Below are 17,865 nucleotides of genomic sequence, written 5' to 3'. Positions count from 1 at the left end.
TATTTGACACCTATTCTTCTCTCAATTTATTATTATCTTTTTTTTTTTTTTGTTCTAAAGACTCACGGAGAGAGAAAAAAACACACACACACACACACACAAACACACAAATACACTCATTAAAAATGTTTTCTTTACTCGATGAATAGAACATCATACTTCTGATCCTATAAATAATTATTCACTGGCAACATCTGGATGCAGGATGTCCTTCTGCATTTTTGTCATGTCAATAATGTATCGAAGTGAAAAATAATTTTCCTTGGCTAGTTCTGTCAGTGGTCGTTGCTGCTGTAGACTGCGTTGTAAAACTTTCAGTGCAGGTAATAAAACGCTTCGGTCTTGGGCAAAACTTCCTGCACACTCATTAGAATGTACCATGAGAGATTGTGCCCAAAGAAGTGAATGCTCGAGTCCTCGACTTTCCTCTACCTCAGAACTCACCCATTGTACCAAGAGAGGGAACAAAAGTGAGGGAACAGAAGAAACAGCAACTGGAATAGCATTTCGTGGCATCCGTCGTAAACATTCAATACCAAGCATTCGATCACCAAGATTTAATGCACCAACAAGAGCCATAACAGGTTCACCATGAGAAAGTTGTTCACGTACTTTCTGAATTGTAATATTAGCACTGAGTTGTAACGGTTGAAATTTAGGTCGTGCAACACGAGTAGAAAAGACAAGAAGACCATCTGTCGTTGCTGCTACAAATTCAGTTCCTGTAGAAGCAAAGGCTAGGTGCATTGTTCGAGCTGTAAGTGCAGTTTGTCGTTTTCCTGTTGCAAAATGTTTATGTCGACTTCCTGGCATTTCCAACATTTTTCCACGTCGTAAATGAATATCAGTATCATCCACATCAATATCATCCATATGACCTGCTTCTGTTATGCGACGCCATTGATATTGTTCTTCTGCACCTTGTACATCAAGATTAGTTGTGACTGGCCATTTCTTAAGCATATATCCCTGTGTAGCGTGGTATAAGACGAGCCATTTAGATTCTCCACCGGCGATGATTTTCTCTCCTTCTGGTGCAAAAGCAATAGTGGTAAATCGAGCATTATAATTTGAACTTCGTGGTCCTACCGTTTTGTTCCACCCTCCTGCAGCATCAAAACTTGTTTGAAATGTTTTAATGATGATTGGCTCCGTTGGCACTGTCGTTTCATAGACGGAGATCTCCTGTTTCATTGTCAACAGTGCCATTCGGCGGCCGCTGCTGCTGAAGGCGACGCAGAGGACCTCCGCGCCAATGTCGAGCACCTCCGCCTCCCCCTTCAGCCGCTCCCCGCCATCGCCGCGGGTGAAGAGATCCCACACCACAAGATTGTGGTCGAGGGAGCCGGAGACCAACACCGTCCCGCTCGGGTGGAAGGCAAGACAGGCCACAGGCGCCTCATGTCCCTGCAGTTGATCAATCACTTTCCCAGTCTGCACAGCAAATAGATAGATACGATCGGTTTGTCCACTTCCCACCGCCAACACCTCACCAGAGGGGTCTACCGCAATACAAGAGAGTTGTGTCTGCTCAGGGACGGTGTAAACACGAAAATGGCGATAACGAACAAGATCATAGCCTCGTGCTGTGCCATCTCGACTGCAGGTAAAGAAGGCATTAGTTGCAGCACTCGTCGCAATACCTGTAATAGGACCAGTATGCTCTGTAAAGGTCACATAACACTGTCCTGTAGAGGCTTTCCAAACCTTTACTTTACCATCATCTCCACCAGATATTATACTGCTGGCATCTGCTGTAATTGCTGTACGAGAAATATCATAATAGTGGGCTTGATCTTTAAGAACATACGCTTCAGATTTCCAATCCCAAACAAGTAATTGTTTCAAATGAGCGCTTCCAAAGGCAACAAAATCTCCACTAGGACTGAAAGATGCTGCTGTTAAAGATTGTGCAGATATAGAAAGTAAATGTACCAAAGTTAACTCTGTTTCATCTGATGTTGCCAAAGAGTGAATTGCAAAAATACCAGAATTATATCCAATAGATATAAGTCCTCGACGACGATGGAAAGCTGTAACAGAAACATTACCTTTATGAGTAAGAAGATGCTTCTTTTCAATTTCAAATGCATATCGAAGAATATCTGGAAGGTACATATCATCAGCAACAGAAACACGAACTCCTTCAAGTTTAAGCTGTTCCAGACGTTGTTTTTCAAGAAAAGACTTGGGAACACCACCATCTTCAAGTTCTTCTTCTTCCTCTTCTTCGTCTTCGTCATTCTCTTTTTTAGCATTTACACGTGCGTTGAGTTGTGCAGTGGCAATAGCCTCTAACACTTCACGACGACTTACAGATGTTCGTTTCCACGTAATCACAACATTATCAGCTGAGACGCTTACCACACGAGTGCATGCATCATCAGCAAACCATGCACCATGAACTGCTGCACGGTGTCCTACCAGAGAATTCTGTTGAATGGCCATTCCTTTGTGTTGTAATCGTCCTTGACGTGGATAAATTTTCATACGGGCATCTTGTCCACTTAACAAAATGTGTTCACTGTCTGATGTCCATTCAATATTAGTAATAGGTAACGTCAGTGCTGCATGTAAGTTCTCTATGCGATGACAACCATGAAATGCTACAATACGTTTAGCTGGAGTAGTATAAACTTGAAGTGTATTTTCAAGAGCAATCGCCACATATTTGCCACAAGGACTAAATTTAACACAACGAATTTCACAATCAGGTGGGAAAGCGATGGAATCCAATACCACACCAGCAGATATGGCATAGAAGAAACCAAGACCACGAGAACCAATCGCAATAAGAAGATCTCCATCTGCAGATAGGTCAAAACACTGAATATTACTGTTACTACAAGGAAGTGAACGATGACCTTCTTGCTGCAATTGAATAGAAGAGATATAATTATTAACTGGTGAAAATAGTTGGCGACCATCTGGGGAAAACACAACATTACCTCCCGTATACAGCATCCCATGTACGGATGCCAATTGAAAATTAGTCTGCATCTTGGGCTTTCACCTTTTACAGTATATCCTTTAAGTGTTTTTTTTTTGTTTTTGTTTTTTGTTTTCTTGTTAATTCTCTTCTTTTTGTTTTGTCTTCTTTTCCCCTATCCCTTCTCTTCTCTTCTCTTCTCGCTTACTTTCTTTCCCTTCTTCCGTCCCTTCCTTCTCTTCGGAAGTAGCGGCCTCTTGACCAAAAAAAAAAAAAAGAAGAATAAGAAGAAAACGCAAAAAATAAGATTATTAATAGTATTCATGGAATATATGTATATTTTATTTTATTTTCTCTCTCCCTCCTTCACAACGGTTTTCTTTTTTTTTTTTTCGTTTTAATCTTTTAACAGTTGGCGCATGTTCCTCAGACCGTGGGCCATTATATGTTTTCCCAATTCAGTCTCTTTTAGTTATTATTATTATTATTATTATTATTATTATTATTATTATTATTATTATTATTATTATTATTATTAAGCTTATATTAACACCTCAAGTTTCTTTATCTTCCATTTATTTCTAATTCCTTCTTTCTTTCTTTCATTTCTTCACTCACAGAGACACCTATGCAGACACCTATTTATATATATAAATACGCTGTTAGTATACCGTGTCGGCGGCCACCTCATCATCGAGGTCGGCGTCGAAGTGCCCCACAACTCCCCACGCCGCACTCGCCTCGCGCGGGAGGTTCGCCACCGCCGCAGCCGCCGCCGGGAGTTTCGCCGCGAGCACGTCGTGGTAATACTGCGCGGTGCTCATCATGATCTCGTCGTTCGCATCCACCCGCCGCAGCAGCGGGACGTACACCTCCGGCCGGAAGACGCCAGCGTCGAGGAGTCCACTTCCCAGCAGTGCGGCCGCCGCCCGCAGAATCCACGTGATGCTCAACTTATCACTCACACCAAAGTCCGCCACCGCTTGGAGGCTGTTGGTGGCCGCCCGAACAAAGGCAGCATCGACGCGCTCTGGACAACTTGTGAGAAGAGAGTATGCGAATGCGATACCACCAAGGACAGCGCTGCTCTTCATGGACATCATTGTCAAAGCCTTTTCCTTCAGTACAGCAAATTGTTCATCTGTGATGCTCGCAGACTTACACAGAGCTGCAACAGCCACACCAGCAACTGCCGTAGTCGCTGGTGTCTCAGCACGTTCCCAGATAGGCTGAACAATATCCATTAATTTTGTAATATGAGTTAAGGCCTTGGTAAAGTTACTATATCGCATAACAACCGATATAAAACGGCACATAACACCACGAAGCAGAGGTGTATCTACCGCCGATTTCTTGGTTACCACAGTTCCAAGAATAAGATCAGCATACTTCTCCGAACGTTGTAGTAATTGAATAACAACACGTAATGCCAATACACGTGCTTCACCAGCGTCGCAAAGTGCAGCATTAAACATAGCAAGAGCCATAGTACCTTCCACCATTTTCTCTTTACCACTGGCAGGGTAATTCATGAGTTGCAAGCATAATTTAACAAGTGCGAGAACCACAGTACCTTCATTACGAGTAAATAATACCTTTGAGCAACGTCCTGCAACCGTATTTGCTGCACCTGCACTTACAGTACGTGGTGCATAAAGAAGCAAATCTTGAATACATTCCACTGATTGAATTTTCTGAAGAGAGGTACCATAGTCAAGACCTCTATTATAAAATGCCATAAGAGCATCAAATAATCGTGTAGGTTGTCCTTCTCCAAGTACAGTAAACTCTGGTTCTTCCTCTGTAACGACTGCACGTGCTGTAACACCAATAGTTTCTTGAAAAACGTCCAAGTATTGTAATAAATATCTTCCTGCAGTTCGTTTACTTGTTGTAAGATCTTTTTGCTCTTCTTCTTCAAGAGAGGCAACTACACGTTGCTCCAGTGATGCCATGAGACGTGGTATCATAGATACGGCAAGACTACGTAATTCTTCATCATCACTACCAAGTGATTCAATAGCTGCACGGAATACTGCGGCAATACCTTCAATATAATCTAAAGAAACACCTAAACCATATGCTTCTGCCGCAAGTAATGCCCCATAACGTGTAGCTGGCATACATAAAGCCTTCTGCCAATGATCCATAGGTAAATGTTCAAATTCACGATCAAGATTTTCAATATATTTTTGATAAGTTTCACTAGCCCCATCAATACGTTGTACCAAGAAGGCAAGGAGTGTTCGGTTCATATCCTCTACGTATTTACGCATTTGTTCATCCGCCTCTTCCACATCAAGAATAGCATCAATTAAATTAAGATTACCTTGTGTATATTCAGTTTGACGTGCAAGATACTTAAACACAATATCAAGAGCAACACTTGGTTTTACCTTTACTACTTCTACCACACCACGTACAGAGGTTTCAATTTGAGCTTCAATTGCGTCTTCAATTAACCTTGGTCCAACAGATTTGGATACCTTTGCAAAAACTTCACGTGCACATTGTTGTACTTTTGTGTCTTTCTCCTGCATACCAGGCAATACACATCCAACAATTTGACCACCCATACTAATAAGACGTCGTGAATCAACATAAATCACAATATTTGCAAGACAAATAAGAGCACCAAGTTTACTACGGCGTTTATCATCCTTATATCGATCACATAAGGCATCAACAAATGGTTCTGTCATCTCACTTAAACGAGATGTAAATTCAATACTCTTTACTGCCATTTCCACACAATCTAAACTTTCAGAAGAGGCAAATAATACCAAAATATCCACCAAACCTCTGAAAATCTTATGAACAGCTGTACGAATACTTGCCACACATGCTTGCCATGCATTATTAGTTTCAGTTCGCACATTAAGATTATGTTCATGACGTCCACAATACATTGCTGCCAAGAGTCGTACAAAGTTATCTGTACCCAAAACTTCCTCAAGAGTACCTAATATTGAAATACCAGATTTTTCAACATCTCTAGCAGTTTCCACTTGAAGCATATTATTTACTTCTCCATCTTCAGCAGTTTCCCCATCTTGTTCCAGTACTTGTTCCAATTCTTCTGCCCTTTCACTATCTCCAGCAACACTTTCTTTAGCAGCTTGAATACGCATTTTCTTACGAATTTGCTGAACCAAATGAATAAGTAATTTTGAAGCAAGTAACATAGAACTCTGACGAAGAGTTGTCACTTCACTTACAACACCACCCAACAAGGGATCAAGCACCAAAGAAAGATTACGTGTACCGTAGAGGTTAATAATACTTGAACCTGCTGCCAATGCCACATCACGAACTCGATCAGAGAAATGAGAAAGACCTTCCAAAACCCATGGAAATGCCAAAGGTAAAAATCTTTGAAATGTAGTAGGATTAAAAGTAGAAGGAGAATACACCATAATGTGTAAGAAACCTTCTCTCACAGGTGGTCGTTCATCCATCATACCTGCCTCTATAGTAGGGAATGAATCATGTAAAACAGCATCACCACAACTTTCTACAACTTCTACAAAAACTTGAGCAGCTCCTGCTTTCTCTACAGTACTAACGTGAGGTTTTTGTAATGTAGTAAAACACCATGCGACGATGTCATCCACTATTTTTCCACCGATAGCAGCAGCGAGGGCAGCAATAGCCTTAGCACTTGTAGTACGAGACTCTGTTTTTGGATCTTCTGCAGCGTCTTCAAGTAATTTCACGAGTTCTTCACAGTATGGTTTAAGGGATTTTGGATCATTTACAAGACTTACCATAGATGCAACAATTTGTGCCGCCTTAGGACGAGTATGTGGCATTTGATTACTTAAACCTCGTGCAAGAATTGGGATAATAAGTGCAAGTGAAGCGGGATCTACGGCATTCACAAAACGTGTATAAAGTAAAGCATCCAATGCATTCTCTGTCTCTGTATTAGGAGAACGTAAAGCCGAAAGAATTACTTCCACATGTTCTCGAATTTCTGTGTTTGAGACAACACCAGCCACACGCCTTAACGCATTCATAGCAGCCGCGGAGACATTATGATTCACATCAAATAAACAAGTATTAATATGTTTTGTAATTTCTGGTAATGTAGCGGCAAGTTGTTTAGGTGAACAAAAAGCGACATAACCAATAAAATTTAATGGTGGAACTCGCATTTTTGCCTGTTCTGCTGAAAGACCATCTACAAGACGTGGAATTAATTGACGTAATCCTACTCCTGTAAGAGCACTTACCATCGCCCGAGAAGCATCATCTGCACATTCGGATACTTTCTGATCTTTATCAGCCACCCCTTCAAGTAATGCACTACACATTGCAAGTGCATAGGGCTCAATTTTAGCTCCCATCACTTCTGACATGACTTCTAACAATATCATGACTCCAGATCGTTCTGCTTGTTTTTCTCTTATTGCTGTTTGCATAGTTTCCATAATGTGATATCTTCGCAGTGAAGGGAGTCCTAAACCTTGAAGAACTCCTACAAGTCCATAGGCATGTGCTTTCTTTTTAATATAAGAACCAGAATGAATAGTTTGTTTTAAACATTTTTCAACAAATTCATCCAACTTGGGTGATGCACGAACATCATCATTTTGAGTAATTTCAACCATAGATTCACATACCACACGATGTACCATAGCAGAATTAGAATTATTTAATGTACTACTTTGTTGTTCAATAATAGATTCTAATAATACGGTCTCCTTAAGACGACAACTAATAATAGTTAACCATACAGTAGAAATAGCAAGATATAACTCCTTATGAGCAGGGGTTATATCTTTTGGTGGTTTAGAAAGACGTGCTTGAAGTGTTGGGGCCATTTTTTTAAGAGTTTCCAATGAACAATCATGTAAAACTATCCTTCCACATGCTAATATAAGTCGCATAAGTGATTCTGTACAAGGTGATTCTGCCATACTACAAAGAAATAATAAAGCATCCTGAAAGGTTTCACCTTTTAAAGAAGGAGATAATACTTGGATAGCGACAACGGCACCTAATCCTCCTAAATTCTTTAAATCCTCTAACCATAATCGTTGTTGGGATTCTGTAGTAGAAGGTAAAACAAAGAGTTCTTTCATCGCCTCACCAATTTGTGTAGCATGAGATTTTTGTTGTTGACCATAATTCTTTAAATAGTAGATAAGATCATTCCAATCATTTGGATTTAGTGAAAAACCATAATTAGGGTCCTCTGTTACAAGACGCATAGATTTACTCACATCTCCAGATGTATTATGAAGACATATGGCTGCCAAAACCAATGCTCGTCGACAAGTTAAAAAGTGAGAAAATCTGTGATAAGCTGCAGCAGTAACTTCTTTTACAGCATCAGCATTGTTAAAAAGACCAAATTCAAGTGCATTAAGATGAGAAGCAGGAATCATAGTCATAAGCAAGTTAATACCTTGCTGAACACTCTTAAAAAGTGATGGAAAACTTTGTAGAATTGTAGTAAGAAGTTGTAATGTTTCAGTAGGTTGTGGTAACTGAGATTGTCCAAGATTTTGCAAGAGTACTCCCATAATTTGATGTTGTGTTGCCACAGGTATTGTCGTTTTCACAGCATTTCCACCACGACCTGCTTTAAAGGCAACTTGTGAAAAAGGTAATAACACCACAAAAAGAGGAGATGGAATCATTTGAGTAACTGCTTGACGAAGAAGTAATGCCATGGTTGAAATTCGTGAAACATCCTCTGGAGTAAGAGAGGCTTTATTGTATAGTTTAGCTACAGTACGGGCCATATTTTCTATCATGGGAGCAAAAACTGTACGTGAGAGTAAACCACTAATAGCATCTACAAGATAAGATTCAAGTACTTCAGGAATATCTTCACGATTAAGTGTAGATTGAAGATAAGGATATAATATTTCTATACCTTCTAATTTAAAACGTCCAGAAGTACCAAGAGTTCGAATAGTTACTAATGGTGTTTTATGCTGACGTAAAGTTTCTTCAATAACTCGAGAACGTTTTTCAATTTCTTTACGTAACACTTCACGACCTTTTTCAAGAGCAATAGCATCTTTTCGTTTCATATCCTCATAATCATCTTCTGACATTCCTTTAGGTGGTTTATTAGGATACGTTTTAAGAAGTTGTTGTTCTCGAAGTGCGTGATTTTCGTAATCCATAAGTGCTGAGACTGAAGAGGCTGCAATGGCACGATCACGTGCATCCAGAGAGATCATATAATCCACAGATTCTTTAGTCACCTTAAGAAGTTTCTCAAAAGCCCGTTGTGATGACGAGAGAGTGTTCATAAAACCCAATAAAAGTATTAATCCACGACTAGCGGCAGTACTTAAATGCATGGAACTATTAAAAATTTCACATAATTTTCCTGCAATAGTTTCAGTATGCAATGTTAAGAGATGTTTATGTTCTCCACTGAAGAGACGTTCAAATACTTGCCAATTTACCAATTTAGAACTTGTTCGATGACGACCTAATAAAGTTCCATTATGATTAAAATAATAAGGATCTTCACCTTGAATATGATCATGTCCACAACAGAGAACAATTTCAAAAAGGGTTGTCGACACCGCCGTCTTAGCTGTATGCCGTAAAAGGGCTGAAGCAACAATAACAAGTGCAGTAATGGCATTAGATGATAATATCTTTGGTTTTTCCTTCGTTTCAAGTCCAAACACCACATGTGTGAGACTATCCCATAAGGCAATAACAGCACTCGCATCATTCGTTATACCAATAAGATAGTTAGAGAGACGTCGTCGTAAGAGTCCACTTTTATGTGTTAGTAAAAGTGCCATAGGAGCAAATAAACTAACCTTTGCAAGTGCAATTGCAGTTTCAGCAAGAGCATCCAATTCATCTGTATTGTTACCAAGTTGTCCAACTACATCAGATTGACACAAAATATCACATAATTTTGGTATTACCGCTGATCGTCGTTGTACACAAAGTCGAAGGGCTAGAAAAGCATCTGGACGATAAACTTCCACTTCACCACATTCTTCTAATAAAGGTTCTGTAAGATCTGAAATGATATCTGCTGGTGCTCGAGAAGAAGAGATATGTATAAGCATAGCTCGTCTTAGATTTTCATTGGTTTTAGAACTTTTTAATGCTGTTCGCATCTCATCTTCAACTTCGCTTTCTACTCCACTTACTTGGAGAAGTTTCCAAGCAGCTAATGCAGCTTCATTAGCAGGACTTGCCAATTCTCTTTCAATCATGCGAACAAGATTAGTTTTAGGTATTACAGATAATAAACTCTCGGAAATGGCATGTATAATAGAACTTGTAAGAGTCATAATAGCTGCTTTCTCTGTAGCCGTTCGGCATCTATTTAATACTAAATAGGATGCAGCTTCTAGAAACAAAGGAAGTAATTCTTCTTCTGAACCTGATTGAAGGAAAAGTAATGTATAAGATTCCTGCCACTCTTGTGCCACTGCTGATGTTAAAACTTTTGAGTTATTCACAAAAGGTGTTAATAACTGCAGAAAACCATCTTTTCCATTATTTTTAAAGTATTCAGTCTTGTTTTCATTTGAAATAGCCAAAAACAATGAAAGATAATCACGGGCACTATTCCATGAACAGTTTGTAAGTCCCATATTATACATACAAGATTGTATAACTTCAGATGGTGATTCTACCAACAAAGATCCAGGAACAGGACGTTTTCCTAAAAGTCGAAATAACAGAGTTGGTGTATTTTTCACTACTTGCAATACTGTATCCTTTAAGACTGGAGAAGGCCATGGAGCTGTTACAAAACATGTTAGTATTTCTGCTGGTGACAACTTCTGAACCGCTACATTCCATTCATCCCTTTTATGACTACAGTATGTATCCATAATACGTCGTAGACGTCGCACTGGACCACTCGTCAAGAAATTTTCATTTCCCTTCGGAATTTCAAGTGAATCGGGCAAAGTTGAGTGTTTTCCACACCCCGCATGTCTGGTCGCATAGTGTGAAACCACAGCCGCAAAGATCTTTACAAAAAGGACCTGCACTTCCTCCCGTGTGGTATTTGCAGCCGCCTTTGTCTTGGCGGCATCAAATACGGTTGGCGCTGCGGCCTTCAGCAGTTCCTCTGCGCAGCGAAGGGCGGTGGCGGAGTATCCCATTGGCAGCGCCGCCGTGTTTTGAAATATCGCCCGCCACTCCTCCAGAGTGAGTGGTGTGTGCTTGGCGACCAGGTGTAGCAACTGACGCTGCAGGCGGCGCTGGTAGACAAGAGGGAAACTCGGCGTCTTGGCAGCCCCCAACACACACTGCACAACCGCAACGGCAGGGAGGCGGTGAAGCGGCCGCTCCATCATCGCTTTAATGTCAATAGGGATTTCCCCCTCGTGTTGTGGTTCTGCCTCCTCCTCGTGTTCTTGCATGTACTCCGCCAACTGCGCCGCCTCCCGTTCCGATAGCGGGTTGGTGTAATTAAATAAAACACGCACCGCACGGGGAAGTTGGGAGGAGCCGCGCTGGAAGGCCGAAACAATGTTAGGAAGATCCATTGTAAGTGTTATAAAGTCTGGACGCTCGCTCGTTTACTTCTTTCTTTGTTTTTTTTTTGTCTTTTTTTTTTTTGCTTTCCCTTTTCCCTTCTTTGTTCTCACTTTCAATCTCTCTCTCTCTCTTGCTCACACACAGACACACACACGCACCTTTTATGTCTTTATCTTCTTTCTTTCTTTCAGGCAAACACGCACTCAATTTCACAATTCTTTCGTGGTATAAAAAAAAAAAAAAAAAAAAAAAAAAGGACGGAGAGAAGTGAAGAGACAAATGAAATTACTACAACCCGATAAACATGCCACTGAAGTGGAATGAACAAGAGAGAAATGTCAACAAACAAGCAGAATTAAACGTAATTCTCTTCCCCTTTTTTTCCTTTCTTCTGAAAAGCGATTGTTGGTAAACAAATACACACACAAACACACGATACATACACAGTCTAACAGAAGCATGTGCGTATAAATAAAAAAAAAAAACAGAAACAAATAAAGAAAACTGGAGGGAAAGGGAGAGTGGGGGAGGGGAAGTTTGAACAGAAAAATATCCATTCTCACAGGTTCCTATCCCTTCTCAGAGGAGTGGAAATGCAACGAGGGGAAAAAAAAAAAACGTTAATATTAATATTTAGAGTCACCTACCACTCCAACATACACTTGATATTCTTTTTGTTTTGTTTTGTTTTCCCCCATTTCTTTCACTCAGCAAATACCAATACAGGCATGTCTATTTCTCTGTTTCGTTTCTTCTCTTTTTTTTTTTTTTTTTTTGTTGTTGTGGATGTATATGTATATGTATATGTGTGTAGTTGTGCTTGGTTCCATGCATTCATGTATGGACGCATTTTTATGTATCTTTAATCCTCCATTTTCTTTTTTTTTTTTCATTGTTTTCTACATCATCTTTTCTCTTCACGCAATTTTTGATTTTTGAGATGTTTTTCGTCCATTTTTTATGAGACCCTGAACGTTAATTAAGATCTGAGCAAGATGCCAAGCCACAGATAGCACCATGCCACCAACAGGACAGGAAGTAAATATAAGCCATACAAAAACGATACCTGCAATTGGCCATAGATCTACGTGAGGCAGCCGCATACAGCGGGCGTAAATGAGAATGTGTACAACTGTGCTGGAAGTGCAGGCTGCGGTGATACACCAAACAGCCACATATGAAAATGGACCCCATGCATAGCCACCAACACTGCCTGTTGCCATGTGATTCATGTGAGCTGGTATGATGCCAACTAACAGGAATGTATTGATAAACAGTGTAATGGTGGTGAGACGAAAGAGCATCTTTCCATCCTTTAACACAATGCCTATAATAACAGACAATTGTGAAATCCAATATACAAGTAGTGCAAGATCAATGTATCGGAGAGAATGCAACATTTGGGCCCATTCCTCTGATAAAAACATATGAAGAATAGCGGAAGATACAGTTGTAGTACCAATTTGAGGAAGTACAATAATAACCCAGTTTGATATAGCAAAGAAAATCATTGCCTCATCCACAGAGATAAACCGGTTACCCCAAATAAAAATATTTTTTTCATAATGCAATGTATGTGAAAAAACTGTACCAATAGCGATAGGTAAAACTGTAACGGCGATATTTGAGAATGAAAGACCAATCACAGCCATACTAACACAAGTTGAAAGTAGTGAAGTAACACAATCTAGACCATGATCAAGATATTCTCCAATTTCACTAGTCTTTTTTAGTCTACGTGCTAGACGACCATCAGTATTATCAGCAATACAATAGATAAAGTTAAGTATTCCACATACAAATAACATTACATTACCACTTGGAAAAACAGAACTCCATAATGGTTTCAACGCAGTTGGATGTAATGGGCTAGGCGCAATATTTCTCTCAGATTTCATCTCTTTATTTTGCAACAAGGATGTAGGAACATAAGTGGCGTATGGTGGATCAAATGTAGTTGTCGAAGGCATTCCAGTTAGCAATAATAGAGATGCAAGAAGTGTTGAAAAGATACCAAATAGCGTTACTTTATTAGGAGTCCACGTTTTAGGGTAATACAAGACAATCCAATCGTAGAATGGTGAAAGAAGATATTCGGCCATATAACTCTGCTGTGGTGGTATATTTGGGGAGTCTTCTGTTGGTGACACCGATAGGAGCAATCCCACAGTTTTCATTGCTCTCGTTTTCTTCTTTTTCTACTTCTTCCCCTTCCTCGTTTAATTATTATTATTTTTTATTCTAACCTTTTTTTTTTTTTTGTTTGTTTGTTTCGGATTAGGAAGGAAAAAAAGAGAACAATAAAAATAAATAAATGAGATATACCCTACACAACACAGTGTTAAAGCCATTTATAAATGTTTCAGTATAGAAAATACGCACATATATAAAGTGAGTGTGTAAGAAACGTAAAAAAAAAAAAAAAATGTCTGAATGCAACAACAACAAGAATAAAGAAACATTTCGTTCCTCATTTAATGCACCATCATTAAACCCCGTCCACCAATATGTTCTTTCACTGCTTGAATGTGATCAATAATACGATTATCAGCTGTTCGACAAATGTACACAACAAGACGATTGTGAATACCATGCGTATTTAAGAGTCGTCGCATCATTTTAGGGCTCCACTCAAACTCGGTTTTACCATCATACGCACAAGGTTCAATAACATTAATGGTGGATTCACCCTGAAAGTACTTTAATTCTACTGCGAAAGCCCGATCATTGTGAAAATCACGAAATCCTGCAACCAGTCCATGATCATGCATTACCCGTGCACATCCTCGTGTCTCAATGGTGGAGGGAACAATCACAAAACGTTTCCGCTGATCTGCCGCCTCACGTATGCGATGGCAGAAATCATACATTGGCGTCGTTACATTAAATGTCCACTCACGTGGTTCACGTTTTTCAATCTGCACACGATCCTCATCTTGACGACTAGGGTAGTCGTAGGTGCCATAGTAAAGGGCATGATCCCCTTTATGTTGAAAGAAGAGTCGTGTAATGGGATCTGCGGGTAAATCACGACGACGCTCCACACCGGGGAGATCCACAAGACGCCGTTGTGGAAATGCCTCATCATCACTGTTCATTTTATTACGTTGTAGTCGTTCACGTAATGGGAGACGTTCTTCTTCTAACAGCGCGTTAAGTTGTTGACGAAGTTTTTTCTCATCCGACTTCACATCATTGGCAATCGCAAAGAGACTTCCCTGCCGCTCACGTTTTCCATGCAGAAGACGATGTGGAGACTGTTGTCTCCCTGCAGCTATGGGAGTTCCCGCACCGTAAACCTTCGCCAGAAAAAAAATACTCTGACGAAACATCACTAATACACCACACCTATGTTTAAATAGTTTATTTTTTTTTCTTCTTTTCCCTCTTGTATACTAAAGATTCTTACACCCTCTCTCACTCTCAGACGGAACTTCACACTCAAACACGCTTTGTAAAGGAGAGACAGAGAGACTGGGAGTAAGACCTTGATAAGTGACGGGGCGAAGAACGATACCGCTACAAGTTCACTCTTCCTACCACTTCACGTATAAACAACAAAAAAAAAAAAAAAAAAAAAAAAGAATACATAATTCTAATTCGTTTCGTCATTCATTTAAGCGTCTAACTTCATCCTTCTTTCCTTCCATATGTTCCTTACAAACAAACAAAGAGAGAAATAAACAAAACAAGCAAAATAAAAACAAACAAATCAATAAAAAGAAAAAAAAAAAAACCATGAGGTCAACTTTTACCTCTTCTTCACCTTGTTTTCTTTCTTTTTTTTTTTCTTTTGAGTTTGTTCCTTTGCTTGTATTTGTCCTTACTCAAGAAACACACACGCACAGAGAGAGAGAGAGAGAGAAAAAAAAAAAAACAAAAGAAAGTTTTCTAAATGACCTGTCGGTACATATCATAGGGACCACTTTCCTTTGAATCCCGCAGAATCCGCACAACGCTACCACGTGTGAGACCCAAGTACGCCACCATTGGATCATCATCGAGAATGCGGGGGAGTTGCGCAAGTGTCAAGTGGCGGCTCTGCAGAAATGTGCGTGTCTCCTCCGGTGAAAGCACCACATGCGGTGGAACCGTCTCGTGCCGTGCAATATTATACGCGAGTGCGTCCTCCTCGAATAGTTGAATAGACATCACTTCTTCAGTCGTGCCGGTGCGAAGTCGGCCGCTGAGTTCCCGCGTGGCTCGACGAACCGCTGGGGATATTTTACCGCCTGTGATGATAATCATACAATGTGCATTTTTCTGCAGCCCCTTTTCGCAGTATTCCTGCACTTCATTCATACTTAGCGATGGGGATCCAGAGAAGAAGACAAGTAGTGGCCTTCCCTTCTCATTATTGTTTTTATTATTATCATTTGGGTCTTCTTGACCTTCTGTATCCTCATAAACTTTTGCAGCTGTAGGACTACAAACAAGTCGCATCGCACTGTACATTGGCACCCACTGCTTCTCAGCAGACACGTTCTCTTCCCCATTTACATGCATTTCCTCCTCATTGGCTTTTATCTTTGCATTTGCGCCAGCATTCTTCCCACCACCACCGTCTGCTGATGATGATGACTGCACCACAAAGTGAGAAAGAAACCAGTCGTAGCCAAGTCCATCTTCATCATCATACAGGTTTGGGTCGTGAATGGCTTGAGCAACAGCGGATGGATGGCGCACAGTGTAGCCGCGATCCATACACATCTGTATGGCAGTGTTATAGGCGCGGTAGAGGCGCACAACCTTCAGCTCCGCCAGGGAACTCATGATCTAAAAACCCATATAATAATAATAACAATAATAATGGTGGGAGAGGAGTTAAAAAAAAAAAAAAGAGAAATTAAGAAAACATAGACGAAACGAAGAGAGAAAAATAATCAACTACTTTTCATACTTTTTTTTTTCTTCTTTCCTTCCCAGTTTCAGAAGAAGGAAAAAAAAAAAAAAAAACAAGCGAAAAGCAAATAATAATAATATTAATAATAATAATAATAATTAACAACAACAACAATAACGACAAAAAGCACAGTGAATGGAGAAACAGTGTCACAAATCTCCGGCCATATTCTCACTAGAAATGGAGTTAAAAAACCAAGACAGAGAAACAGAGAGAGAGTGTGTGTGTGTGTAAGAGAGAGAGAGAGAGAGAGAGAGAGAGTGAATGATTATTCTTCTATTCACCTCATATCCCCTCTCTCTCTCTCTCTTTTTTTTTTTTCTTCTCTCTGTATTTTCTGCATAAGTAAATTCAAAGATCTCTACACTACTTGTCGGTACGTCACGTACACTCCTGCAGACATACTCTTACGCTCGATACGCACGACACGTCCCCGCTCCAGTCCCAAGTAAGCAGCAACAGGATCTGTGGAAAGAATACGTGGTAGCATGCTCATTTCCAGTGCATGTGCCTGTAACATCTCCTTCACTTCCTCTTCTTCCAGTTGTGTATGCTTTGGCACGAGTTCATGATGGGTGATATTTACCACCAGATCATCCTCATCAAAGAGTTGTATCTTAAGATTAAGACTGCTACGATTGAGGTCCTCCACATGTCTCCGCACCGTGGCGTTCACTCTTCCATGTGAGACGATGACAACGCGATCGCAGTTTGCCTCTGTGGCCTGTGTGTGGTATCGCTTCATCGCCTCCATCGCGAGTCCATCGGCGAAGAAAACCATCGCGCGGCCCCTTTGCGCCCCGCCGACCCGCTCGCACGGGACTGTCATCCGCTCGCGGTGAATGGTCCCCTCGCGGGGGTCGGTGTACCAATCGCGGAACTCCTCCACACTTGAGGGAATCACGCGGTCGGCCACTTGATAGCGCCGGTCACGCATCATCTCCCCAACCGTGCGCATCACACGGAACATCTTATCATACACCAACGCCTCCTGTCCAATCGCATTGCTTTCACTGCTCATTGCTCCTGCTCCTTCAGCAAATGTCTAGACTGTATTTTTTTTTTTTTTTCTTTTTCTTATGTTATTTTTTTTTTTACTTTTTTTTTTAGTTTCCTCCACTTAGGTTTAGTGTTTATTACGTGCTTAACCTATAGAGGGGATTGTTTGCCACACCTGTTTCTCAGAGTGGCGAAAAAAAAAAAAGGGAATCCTCCTCCTTTTACTCCTTCCAAAGCGATGAAGTAACGATATTTAACCAAAATAGAAAAAAAAAATGAAGAGAAAAGAAAAATAAGAGGTTCATCAGTTAAACGTAAATGAGAGAGACGGCAACAAAGAATCAGAAAGAATATATATATATATATATATAAACAGGAATCGAAGGAAAAAGAACAAATGGATAGAACACAAATAAAATAAAAAATCTCACTTTTTTTTCACTTTTCACACCGATATTTTTTCCTATTATTTTATTGTCTTCCATTAGACTATAAAGATAGGCACGGACACAAACTCATACACACGCATAGAGATAGGAATAGA

The 17,865-nt window shown here is 40.2% G+C and overlaps 6 protein-coding genes across 6 annotated transcripts; all 6 read right to left on the bottom strand.

Moving 5' to 3' along the window:
• Window positions 1–177: 177 nt before the first annotated feature.
• TM35_000034280 (periodic tryptophan protein 2) lies at window positions 178–3,000 on the bottom strand (the record flags this gene model as incomplete). The annotated part of the gene is made up of 1 exon (XM_029022195.1): window positions 178–3,000. The coding sequence occupies one exon, from the start codon at window positions 2,998–3,000 to the stop codon at window positions 178–180; it is 2,823 nt and encodes a 940-aa protein (XP_028886741.1).
• Window positions 3,001–3,591: 591 nt separating this feature from the next.
• Window positions 3,592–11,427, bottom strand: TM35_000034270 (uncharacterized protein; the record flags this gene model as incomplete). The annotated part of the gene is made up of 1 exon (XM_029022194.1): window positions 3,592–11,427. The coding sequence occupies one exon, from the start codon at window positions 11,425–11,427 to the stop codon at window positions 3,592–3,594; it is 7,836 nt and encodes a 2,611-aa protein (XP_028886740.1).
• A 909-nt stretch (window positions 11,428–12,336) lies between these two features.
• Window positions 12,337–13,596, bottom strand: TM35_000034260 (putative ethanolamine phosphotransferase; the record flags this gene model as incomplete). The annotated part of the gene is made up of 1 exon (XM_029022193.1): window positions 12,337–13,596. One exon carries the CDS (start codon window positions 13,594–13,596, stop codon window positions 12,337–12,339), a length of 1,260 nt encoding a protein of 419 aa, XP_028886739.1.
• Window positions 13,597–13,893: 297 nt separating this feature from the next.
• Window positions 13,894–14,751, bottom strand: TM35_000034250 (putative 30S ribosomal protein S8; the record flags this gene model as incomplete). The annotated part of the gene is made up of 1 exon (XM_029022192.1): window positions 13,894–14,751. One exon carries the CDS (start codon window positions 14,749–14,751, stop codon window positions 13,894–13,896), a length of 858 nt encoding a protein of 285 aa, XP_028886738.1.
• Window positions 14,752–15,310: 559 nt separating this feature from the next.
• Window positions 15,311–16,192, bottom strand: TM35_000034240 (DNA-directed RNA polymerase II; the record flags this gene model as incomplete). The annotated part of the gene is made up of 1 exon (XM_029022191.1): window positions 15,311–16,192. One exon carries the CDS (start codon window positions 16,190–16,192, stop codon window positions 15,311–15,313), a length of 882 nt encoding a protein of 293 aa, XP_028886737.1.
• A 491-nt stretch (window positions 16,193–16,683) lies between these two features.
• On the bottom strand, window positions 16,684–17,343 carry TM35_000034230 (putative DNA-directed RNA polymerases II; the record flags this gene model as incomplete). Its single annotated transcript, XM_029022190.1, has 1 exon — window positions 16,684–17,343. One exon carries the CDS (start codon window positions 17,341–17,343, stop codon window positions 16,684–16,686), a length of 660 nt encoding a protein of 219 aa, XP_028886736.1.
• Between the last annotated feature and the right edge of the window lie 522 nt (window positions 17,344–17,865).

The sequence above is a fragment of the Trypanosoma theileri genome (genome assembly GCF_002087225.1).
Source record: "Trypanosoma theileri isolate Edinburgh chromosome Unknown TM35_Tth_3_V1, whole genome shotgun sequence".
Lineage (NCBI taxonomy): Eukaryota > Euglenozoa > Kinetoplastea > Trypanosomatida > Trypanosomatidae > Trypanosoma > Trypanosoma theileri.
Note: the sequence above shows the minus strand (reverse complement) of the source record. Positions and strands in the feature narration are given on the sequence as shown.